This window comes from Pantherophis guttatus, chromosome 1 (genome assembly GCF_059756535.1).
Source record: "Pantherophis guttatus breed Tessera chromosome 1, ASM5975653v1, whole genome shotgun sequence".
Taxonomy (NCBI): Eukaryota; Metazoa; Chordata; class Lepidosauria; order Squamata; family Colubridae; genus Pantherophis; species Pantherophis guttatus.
Window position 1 is genome coordinate 186,344,327 of NC_142063.1, and position 12,239 is coordinate 186,356,565.

Genomic DNA, 12,239 nt, shown 5'->3' on the forward strand with positions numbered 1-12,239 from the left:
AATAGGTTAGAAATTATAGCTTTAGTTTGGCAAGATTCTGTCCAAATAAAGAATTGGACTTGATTGGACTTTACAGTGTCTCTAGGATTGAGCCTGACAAGAATGAAAGCAAATAGATATTGGACTCACAAAGTTCTTTAAAAAAAAATAAAGTCATACATTCTGTACAGTGGTGGGTTGCTACCGGTTTGCCCTGGATCGGGTAAACCGGTAGTGGCGGTGGCGGGAGGCTCCGCCCACCCACCCAGATGTCTCTGTGCATGCGCAGAAGTGTCATGCGCAAGCACGAGCATGTGCACGTCCACGAGCATACCAGTAGCGACGGGATTTGAAACCCACTACTGATTCTGTGAGAACGTTGAAAAATGTAATGGCTTTGCATTGTGGTCAACTTGTGGAAAATGAAGTTAACAGAGATTATATATATGTTGAAAAAATAAGGAAAATAGATTAATTAGTGTTTTGTGGTAGAATGTTTAATAGGGGTGGATAGAAGAAACTTTAAGATGTGCAGAAAAATCATGTTAAGAGAAAGATAATGAGTTCTATGTAATCCATAGCAAGGTATGAATATTCTAAAAATTGTGAAAATGGCTGTGAATAAGAGTGCTTCTGCACTTTGCTAATTGGTAGTGAGTACTGAATTTGGTGTGTTAAGAGAAATTTATAGACATTGATCATGAACTTTATGAATCAGTATTCTTTCTGGGGTTTTTTTGGTTGGTTTCAGAGGCTGCATTTCAGCCATTTGTTTATAGTTTTTTTCTAAATTGCAAGTGAACAACAACTGTTTGTAATTTCCTTTGATATAATCCATGAGTGAATGTAATTTGCTGCTAAATTACATAAGCAAAAAATCCTAATTATCTGCAGAATAATTTACTTCTATTGACAATCCTCTCAGTAGCCCCTTTGATTTATTATAATAAATATGACTATACCATAATGTTGTGGATTTAATAAGACCAACACAACTTTTCAGGGTTAGCCAGAGACATTGTATATTGCGCAATAGGTTCAAAGCTCTGTACATGAAGCATTGAACAAAGACAGAAATTAGGTACAATGGTTTTTATACTCTTCTAAGACAAAGGATTCTGTTAACTCAGCAGTTCATATGATCATATACATTTGTCATATTTAATTGACACTTCCCAATTACTAAGTTTTACAATTTTCTTTGCCAACAGTCATAATTCTTTTTGCCAATTACTGAAGCATAGATTCAAATTATCTCTTGTTGATATTACATGTGGTCATCCTTTGATCTGTTTTAACCTTCAAACAAATATCTCTATCTCTGGCAACTGAGGGGCCCCTCTTGTAAATGTTTCTACTTCAAAGGAATTCTCTCCTTTCAACTGGAGATAATTGGCTTCCCTCAAACAAGCACATTTCCTTTCTTACAATACTATGAATAAAGAGGGCCCTTCAGTGATCATCCAGCTGGACCCACATTTACCTACATTAATAACATCTTTGATCTAGTTATGCTAAATTTTAGGTTTTGTTTGATGTACAGTATATACTTCCACACAATCTGAATAATATTTCTCTCTTTGTTTCAGCAATAAGGAAGACCAGCAAAAATCTATTTTTATCAAGTCAGAACAAGGTGGCTTTAAATTGGATGAAAATGTGCAGTTTCATCTCTATATTAGCACCTCCCCTTGTGGTGATGCTCGGATTTTTTCTCCACATGAAGCTGCCCAAGAAGGTATAAACAGTTCTCTGGTGGAGATTATTTCGATAAAGCAAAAAAAAGTTCTAAAATCAAAATCAGCTAAGTCCCCTCATATAAAACACAACAGTACAAACAAGCTGACACCACTTTTGGCTCTTTCAGACAAAAAAAATGTTTCTGAATTAATCTATGACTTCATTGTAATTATTCAACACACATGCAAAATACCGATCAATTTACTTCTGTGTAGAAACAATGAAGACTAGATAATATTATCAATTTTGTGTATATAAAATGTTGAGTATAATTATTATTGCACACTATAACTTTTCTAATTACACTATATTTTGCGTTGTTTTTCTGTTCTGTAAATTCCCTGGCTGAAATAAGAAATAAAAATAAAATAATAAAAATAAAAATAAAAATAAAAAAAGAGCCCTGGGGGCGCAGCAGACTAAAGCTCTGTTATTAAAATCAGTTGCCTGCAATTACTGCAAGTTCAAATCTCACCAGGCTCAAGGTTGACTCAGCCTTCCATCCTTTCTAAGGTAGGTAAAATGAGGACCCAGATTGTGGGGGCAATAAGCTGACTTTGTATAAAAATATACAAAAGTATGAAGGCTATTGCTTAATGCATTGTAAGCCGCCCTGAGTCTCCAGAGAAGGGCGGCATATAAATCAAATTTTTAAAAAAATGCTTAATATTATTGGTCCAGTGGTTAAGGTACCAGGCTAGAAACTGGGAGACTGTGAGTTCTAGTCCCCCTCCAGCATGAAAACCCATTGTGCGAACTTGGGCTAGTCACTCTCTCTCAGGCCACCTCACCTCACAGGATGGTTGTTGTGGGAGAAATAGGAGGGGGAAGGAGTATCAAGTATGCTTGCCACCTTGAGTTGTCTATAAAAATATGAATGGTGCCATATAAATAAAATAAGTAATAAGTAAATAATATATATAATATATGTATATATGTTATAGTTGTATTAAAATTAATATGTATCTTTTATGCTTTGTTTTGTAACTATGGTGACTTGCATGATTCAGATCAAGGAGACAGACACCCAAACCGGAAAGCAAGAGGTCAGCTACGGACAAAAATTGAATCTGGGGAAGGAACGATCCCTGTCCGTTCTACAACTACGATCCAAACATGGGATGGAGTACTTCAGGGAGAGAGGTTGCTTACTATGTCTTGCAGTGATAAGATAGCTAGGTAAGGTATCTTTTTACAATGAGATATTTCAGTTTGGGGTGGACAGCATTTCATGGCTCCAGAACATAGGAGGGACACTATCAGTTTTCGACAAAAGGAGCTATAGTATATACTTTCCTGTCTGCTGAGGGCTTTAAGTTGGAAATATCACTTACTGCCAGAAGAAGAATGTTTAATTACTCATGCATTTTTTTATCAAATAATATTCCTTATAAATCCGTTGATATATGATATTCAGTCAGGTTATATTTTTGTAAAGCAATATTTAATGTCTGCAATATTTTTCAATGATACGTGTTTTAAAAACAATGATTTGAAGTGTATTTTAACACAAAACACCTAATTATACTTCAGTCTTATTAAATTGGAAATTCTAAAATAAAACTTACATTTAAAGCATGAGTTCCACAATATTACAGCCCTCCTACTCTTTTGAACCTTTTAAACTTAAACAAGTCAATCAGAGTTGTATCTACAAGACATATGGAAGAAAATGCTAAAAGCATATGCTACTCAAAATATATAAAAATCAATTCTGCATTTCTCAACTTGATTATACTACTCCGAGTAGTTCAATTGCATTTAATTTTATTTGGCTAATATGATTAAATCTAGAGCCCTTTCAAGTTTTACTGCAATGCATATTAAGCTACCATAAATATTTATCTGTGGATGTTGAGACTCTATATCACATGTTACATGTAAAAAAATTATCTTGGGTTAAAAGCTTTTGGCAGCCATTGGAATGAAACCTCTGTAAAATAGTTTTTCTTTATTCTAAACCAATGTAGTATACAATTGTAGGACTAGTTATTACGTCAGCATTTTGCCAATTTCATTGCTTGCTGGTATTTCAAGGCCCAGTTCAGACAGAGGTCAATGGTTGAACACCATTTAGCTGGATGGCTGACGCAGTTAAAAACAGTATCTTCATCTTGATTTAAGACCTCAGTTCAGTGGTGGGTTGCGCCCGGTTTGCACCAGTTCACAAGAACCGGTAGTAAAAATTTGTAGTTCAGAGAACCGGTAATAACATTGGCTGGCCACGCCCCCGAACTGGTCCCCGGCCCGGTCACAGCTCACTTACCCTGCCCACCTCATCAGAGGCTTTTTTTTTTACTTTTAAAAGCATTTTTTCTACAACCTCTTCAGCTGAAAAAATGCTTTTAAAAGTAAAAAAAAAAAGCCTCTGATGATCGCGCGGCTCAGCTGGGATCGTCAGAGAGGTTGTAGGAAAAAAAATGCCTTTAAAAGCCTTTGGCAATCCCAGCTGAGTTGCCTGATCATCAGAGGCTTCAAAAAGCATTTTTTTCTGCAACCTCTTAAGATTGTAGAAAAAAATGCTTTTAAAAGAAAAAAAACTGGCCACGCCCACACAGTCACATTACTCCCACCAAGTCACGCCCACAAAATAAGCCACACCCACAGAACCGGTAGTAAAAAAATTTAGAACCCACCCCTGCCTCAGTTTATAAGCCTCATGCAGTCCATCAACCTATGATGCTAGTTAAAAATTAATTATACCAAAAGAAAAGGTGACATTCAAAGTGATTCACATTTGATAACTCTAATAGCTTCTTTCAAAAAAGATGTTAAAAAGCATTAGAGGAAAAAAAAAACACCAAGGATCGCCATAGGATAATCTTCCTGAGCAGAGTAATTGTCTCCTGAAATCACCTATCCAAATACTGGTAGAATCATTCTACTACAGTTCCTTCATCTCCCAACTCAGATATCCTATTCAGAAAAATATTTTGATCAATGATATCAGAAAGGAATATTAGGAGCCCGTATATTAGGTTTATCGTAGGTTTCACCTTTAAAGGTGCCATAAAGAAGGAATTTACAACAACATGGATAAGCAGGTCTTTTCCCAGTATATCACTTAATAAGCCAGAAAGGGCAATGGTCAGCCAAATAAACATGATCAAGTACTTTGTTAATATCCTCAGCCCTCAAAAATCAATTCTTATCCAACACAACTTGACCACTGAGTGCTCTGCACAGCTCCACTATGTGAAGTGCACTAACAGCAGAGTCAGGTTGTGACTTTACTTTTTGAGAATCTTAAAAATTACTCACACTGGGTGTTAGAGATATTCTCTTTTCCTTTGACCAAGTTAAGGCAATTTATTAGGGATAGCAACTGTCAGGAAATAAAAGGATTTATTTTCTCTTCGCAGTCATATAAACTGGATTATGTTCCATAGAGTTCTAGGAAATCTATTGTGTGAGTTCTATTTTGCTATGAAGACTAATGTTTTCACTCATTACCAGCAACAAATTAGCAAAAGCTGAAAAAAAATAATGAAATTGCAGGGTGAGTCTCAAGAGGCAATCATACACAAAAAGTTGCTTCACATGCCTACTGTATTAACATTATTGAGTGCTGAAATGCTAAAAGATGATGTTATTTGTTTCCCTTTAGGTGGAATGTACTTGGTATTCAAGGAGCTTTACTTAGCCTCTTTGTAGAGCCAATATACCTCTCAAGCATTATCTTGGGAAGTTTGTATCATGGAGATCATTTGTCCAGGGCAGCATACCAGCGGATAGCAGAGATTGAAGATCTACCATCTCTCTATGTACTTAACAGACCTTTACTCAGTGGTAAGAATGAAATGAAAGAAAAACTGAATCTCCTAATGCTGTCATTTTTTTCAAAATATTACAACTAACACGAAAACTTTAATAAATGGTAAATCTATCCAAGAGCTTGGAATCAACTAGACTGTTGCTATTGACTATGCTTTAGTATAAAACTAGGGATAAACATGGTGGAATTGATAGGCATGAGGAAGCCTCCTATTATTTTTGTACATGACTACAAACATCTATGCCTTATTAAAGGAATGTTGCTCCAAGTTTTAATTAATTTAGTAACTGAGCACAGAGCCACACATTGTGAATAATTTCATGGTTTGTTTTAGGTTAACTGAAGAATATAGTGCAAAGTGAGCGAAAAGACTGCTCTTAGAACCAAGGGCTGCTTTTTGTTAAAGAAGAAAAATAAAATGTTAATACTTTAATGGAGAATGTATTGTAATACATTCTAGTAACGTATTACACAAGCTGTATAAATGGCTGTATTATATAAAAAAGCTTTCTCCAAAGAACCATGAGATTACAGATTAAATAAAATTCCACCATAAGTCTTTTTTAAAATCCTTTTTATTAGTTTATAATATAAAATAAAAAAATAAATAATAGGAAAAATAGGGGAGGGAAAAGGGAAGAGAAAAGTGTAGAAAAGACAGGAAAAAGAAAGAAAAGGCATTGACTTCCGACTCCTTTGGTGAAGTAGAATAAGATAGTAACATCAAATCTCAACTTTTTACTTTTACAAAGTAGTATAAACTAGCCATTTCTATAACAACAGATCTATCCAATCAGTAAAACACAAAATAAAAATTTCATTTTTTTTCCAACTCAAGCACAAAGTCAAGAAGCGGTTTCCAAGAAGAAACAAAAATAATTGTGTTTTTTTTCTTTTATCAAAGCAGTCAATTTAGCCATCTCTTCTAATTCCACCAGCTTTTGCAACCATTCGTCCATTGTGGGGATTGAAGTGTCCTTCCATTTTTATGCATAAAGTAGTCTTGCTGCCGTCAACATATATAAGATCAAAGTTCCGAATTTTTTTTCCCAAGTCTTTTTCCAAAAGAAAAGTTTCCGGTTTTATCTTTATATTCACTTTTAAGAAACTTCTGTTTTAGAATCCTACTCCAATATTTCTTTCCTTTATCACAGGTCCACCATAAATGATAGAAAGTTCCTTCTTTAAATTTGCATTTCCAACATTCATTTGAAATACCTTTATACATTCTTGATAACTTATCTGGCTTTTGCAAACAAGAAAATATTTTATGGATTGATTAAGAATATATAAATAAAAGATAATTACATGCTGTAGATTGTAATTAAATGTTAGCACCAGGAAAAAATACATATTACAGTAAATACATTTAACCTATTCTGAAAAGTGATAGTGTACTTTTTTCCTCCTAATATATATACCGTATTTTTCACACTACGAGACACTCCAGACCATAAGACACACCTAGTTTTTGGGGAGGAAAAAAAAAATTCTGCCCCTGCCTCCTTGCAGCAATTTGCCTCCTTGCAGCAAACAGCCTGGTCAGTTTCAGCACAGCCTGATTTAGCACGAGCAGCTGATTGGTGGTTGGATCAGCCTCCAGGAATACAGCTGATCAGTTCCAGGCTGCGGGGATCATCGCCGCCCATTGTCACCACCTATCACTGTCTCTGTGCACCCCATTTTTGGCCTCCATACGCCCCATTTTCAGCCTCCATGCATCCCGTTGTTGGCCTCCATACACCCCATTTTTTGACCCATTCCAGGCAGCGAGGATTGCTGCCGTCGCCATGGATCACCATCGCCACCATTCAGTGGTGATAGGCAGCAGCAACGGTGATCCCCGCCGCCTGGAACAGGCTGAAAATGAGACACGCAGAGGCCAAAAATAGGGCGCTCAGAGGCCAAAAATGGGGTGCACGGAGGCAGTGATAGGCGGCAATGGCGATGGGCAGTAATGGTGGTGATGGGTGGTGGCAATCCCTGTAGCCTGGAACAGCTGATCAGAGGTATTCTGGGAGGCCGATCCAACCACCAATCAGCTGTGCTGAAGCTGACAAGGCTGTTTGCTGCAAGGATGGGGGCTGGCGGGTGGGTGGGGCTTTGGCAACATTCACTCTATAAGATGCACAGACATTTCCACCCACTTTGTGGGGGGAGTGCATCTTATAGACTGAAAAATACGGTAAATTGAAAGCATAGTTAATAGAAGAGCAATAAATTATCATTGCTTTTGTGCATCTTATATACTAGCTTTTATTAAGCATTGGAAATGATTTCATCTCTAAAACAAATCTACACTCTATTTGGTATTACCCTAATTTTTTCTACCAGATACTAATATTTTCATGTGGTTATTTCAGGTATTAGCAATGCTGAAGCCCGTCAGCCAGGAAAAGCACCTAATTTCAGTGTAAACTGGACAGTTGGGGATGCTGGGCTGGAAGTTATTAATGCTACAACAGGCAAGGATGAGCTTGGTCGTGCATCCCGTCTTTGTAAGCATGCACTATATACTCGCTGGATGCGTGTTTATGCAAAGGTAGGTTTCCAAATTACACAGTCCAGTGTTACTTTATAGCTATTGGACTTACTTTCTGATTTTATCTCTGAGGCTGAATGTTTTCAAGGTATGAACTCTGATGAACATCAAATATGAATGTATTGTTGCTGCTGCTCCAAGAACAACCTGGGATATAGAACTGAGACACACTGGCTTCTTTGATAGGGAATTACTCGTTGTTCAGATATTGCTGAACTAAACTTCCATAAGCCCCAACCAGACTCATCAATTATAAGAAATGTAGGAATTTTTCATGTGACAATATGTGACAATATGTGCAGAGCCACAATTTTCCTATCCATGGTGTAAATTCCTTTTCTTATCTCCTATTTATCTCACAGAATAGGACAGGAAAAGCTTTGCTTATAGCTGCTATGTTAAGAATTTGGCTTAAATGATCTAGGAAAAAGTCTACATCAAAAGTCCTCAAACTCTTTATGATGTTTGAGCTTGTTCATTGGCTCCTAAATATTTATTATATGAAAATAATTTCATAAATACTACTTTACAGTACACCAATACTAATAGCAATACTACTAATAATAACATTGACTCCTTGGTTAGTCCTGTGGATCCTTGGGAGTTGATACTGACCACTTTGGGGAATTCTAATCTTCACATACTCATTTCTAATAAGTATAGAAAGTCTCCTCTTCCCCCTCCTCCTTCTCCTCCTCCCATTAGCAAAATGTAATAATATTTACAAAAATTACTAACAAAAGAAAAACATTTGGTGCATGGCTTCTAAAATTGTTTCCAGCCTCTTTACCAGCAGTGACTGTTACCCTTTGTAACAAACATATGTGTGTTTATATGGGTGTTTCTGTTCTTCCATTGTGGGGTTTTTCCTGTTCATATTTATGTACAGGACAGACTATGTACCTCCTCTCTGGGTCATGTAGGAGGGAGGAGAGCTTAGAATGAACAGTCGGTAACATTTTGAACAGACACCTCTCCCATAAGGTTGGATTGGGAAAAAATTTTCTGGAATATTTTACTTCACATCCCCTGGCCAGATTTAACCCTCTTTTGAGCTCAGAATTTTACTTGCCAGCTTCTTCCCCAAATTAAATTCTATTTTCATTTTTTGGAAAGTTATCTTAACTAAAGGACAAGAGCCTTTGACATAACTTTCCATTATTCTATTGAATTGAGAAGAATAAAAAGACAAGAATAAGTAGCAGAGAAAACTTATTTAAAACAGAAGGTGACTACTGCAAAGTATTATGAGCACTTAAAATATCTATTTAAAGAAACCTAATTTAAAAATCCATAAAAATATCTCAGGAGAAAAATGTTTTTTATCTCCGTTATACTGATTTACCTAGATCAAAAGCACTGGCCTCTGCATGGCTGGGCATGGCTGTAGCCCTGTGGGCCCTTTCTCTTTAGGAAAAGAATGGGCTGCGAGATGAAACTCACCTCCCTTAACCAGAGGTATTTTCATCCTGCTGAGTGTAATTTAAATAACCTTTGGGGGATTGCTCTGCTTTCAACAGCTCTCACTAAAGGGGAATGAACCATGAAACAGAAATGAATAATTGATTGGAAAAGGATGGGATTGTTTTAAGTCCAAATGGTTTTTCTGTTAGTAAGATTCTGGGTTAACTTTTGAACACTTGCTATTTATTTGTGGGTTTGAAAGCATTGCAATTTAATATTGGAATTACAAAATAGGAGGAAGGACATGGGGTATTTGGTGTTGGTTTAGAGATTGATTCTAATGGAAAGTTTTATAATAAAACAAATCTGTTAATTGGGTTTCAATTTACAAGAATTTAGAGCAATCAAGATGATGCTTTAATTAATATCTCTTTTTTTTTCTCTTTGATTTATCCAGCTTCCTGCCAGTCTTCATTCAAAAGTCAATAAGCCAAATATATATCATGAAACAAAACAGGTCGCTGTGGAATATCAAACTGCCAAAGAGTGTTTGTTTAAAGCATTTCTGAAGGCTGGCCTTGGGGCCTGGGTGGAGAAGCCTATAGAGCAGGATCAGTTTTCCCTGGTTGTCTGAATTATGGTTTGCACTTTGTGGAACCCTGATGAAAGGTCCAGTTTCTGTATCAACATTTCATCCGGTCATCTATAACAGCAGCTTTTTAACTTTTGTGATTTGGGGAACTAACTTGTGATTAATTAATTTTGGTTTTGTTAAGTTAATTCAAACTAAAGAAAAACTGATAATATAGTAACTAGTTTAGAATCAAACAAAATTATTTGATTACTATCTCAAGACTATCTTTGCAGGAAAAAATCGGTGCAATTTTTTCAATAATTCATCCACACTTTTTAACAATTATTTTAATAAATTGCTGTCAGATGCATATATGATGCACACGGGATAGGATTTTTACATGCCACTCAAGTATGTACTTTAACTTTGTGTTCTATTTTCAGAGCCTTAGAAAAAAGAAAAAAATTATGCACTTTTAGAGTTTTATTTTTAAATTGATTAATATCATAACAATGATAGAAATTACAAAACTGGACTGGTGTTTAGACAGTTTTTCCTGCTTCTGTCCACACCCTTAAAACACAGCTACTGAAAACCTTTGTCTTTGCTGTGTGTATGTGATAGTTTTTAACATGCTACTTTCTATTCCATTTTAAAATACTTGTCTTCAATTAGCGTTTATATACATTGTGACGTTATTGGTTTTTACCATTGTAAACTGGAAACTGTTTGTAAACTAATAGAGTAGAGACTTCAGTTTAGATGTAGGTGGTTCTTTGTTTCACAGGAACCTTCTAAATTACCACAGTAACATTATCCCAATGTGGTGGCCATTTCAGAACATTTTTTCCTTTGTGAGAAACTTGCTGATTTGCCAAAAACCTACTGCACATGTGCACCACAACAGTTAAATGAGTAAAAGGTTATTCTAAGTTAAATTATATGCTCTTTTAAGATTTAACTTATTTTCAGCCAAACTGTATATAACTATGAGGTTATGCTGCCTGTGACTGTAAACATGTGGATATAAAACTACCTATCCAGATTATTCTGCAATGTAGTTTTGTTTGATCTAGTAAAATAGGAATAAATGTTGAGCACCTATTTATTTATGAAGTACCCAATCCATAAGCATGTTTGTATGTGTCTGGATCTCTGAAAGACAGCAATATTTGCAGAGGGAACTAATACTTGTGCTGAGCATAGGTCTTCAGACTCCCTAGAGCAGGGGTGTCAAACTCACATCGTCATGACGGCGTCACGTGATGTATCGAGACTTTTTTCCCCCTTTGCCAAACTGGGCGTGGGCATGGCCAGCGCATGACGCATCCGGCCTGTGGCCCGGGGGTGTGACAGCCCTGCCCTAGAGGATCCTCTGCTTAACACTCATGGTGAATGTGCTGCACCAACTGTTAGCTGTAAAGGCTTACCCTGAAATGCAGTGTGTATATGTCCTCATGTTGAGCTAACTAATCCATCAAGCCATCTCTTCTATCCAGTTTCAGTGTTTCACAAAGCATTTACTCTGTTGATTGATTGATATCTCACCTCTAGCTTTATCTCAATTAGAGGAAGTAGTTATAAATATGAAATTGTGCTAGGGTTTTATTTCAGTGTTAAAGAAATCTAACTGTAGAGCTAAAACAAAATTAATAACAATGAAATAAAAAATAGAGTTTGGTCTTTTCAATTCCATTCTGGCAAAGTATGTCATATAGGTTTAACACTGTTAATTCTGACTGTTCTTCAGTTTGAAAAGAAATAATGGTAACATGTTATGCTAAATAAATGCCAGGAATTTCAGGTGATATTCATATTGAAGATTTCACATCAGCTATAGGTATTTTTCAATGTCCATGTAAGGAGATGTAGTAGATAGAACTAATAGCTAGCATCTCATTTCTATATGGAGCCTGGATATAACTATCTACAGTATATTGTATTGTGTTCATAGATACAAACACCATGGAAGGGTATATGCATGTCCGTGAAAGCCTTATTCAGTATTTAGTAGATATGGCCCTTGTCTTTCTCAAGACAAAGGCCATCTCTATTCTGGTATAGAATGATGGACAAGGAAATCACAGAACTGAAGAGATCTGAATTCTGTGGGAATTTGGGCAGGCATTGGGAAGGATTATTGACTATAGTCATCTCTTCCTCTCATGAGTATATCCACTCTTCCTCCTCTAACAGTCATCTATGTAACATATCTGTACATGCGC

General features: G+C 36.2%; 1 protein-coding gene across 12 annotated transcripts in view; it reads left to right on the forward strand.

The window, feature by feature from the left end:
- ADARB1 (adenosine deaminase RNA specific B1) overlaps positions 1–11,704 on the forward strand; it is a 78,254-nt gene extending 66,550 nt beyond the window's left edge. For all 12 annotated transcript variants that reach the window (XM_087886335.1, XM_087886340.1, XM_087886350.1 and 9 more), the window contains 5 exons: positions 1,569–1,717; positions 2,730–2,898; positions 5,327–5,508; positions 7,858–8,036; positions 9,898–11,704. In XM_087886335.1, the coding sequence (XP_087742461.1) occupies positions 1,569–1,717; positions 2,730–2,898; positions 5,327–5,508; positions 7,858–8,036; positions 9,898–10,074 (856 nt within the window). In that variant the 3' untranslated portion in view covers positions 10,075–11,704. The remainder of the gene's footprint in view (positions 1–1,568; positions 1,718–2,729; positions 2,899–5,326; positions 5,509–7,857; positions 8,037–9,897) is intronic.
- The last annotated feature ends 535 nt before the right edge of the window (positions 11,705–12,239 follow it).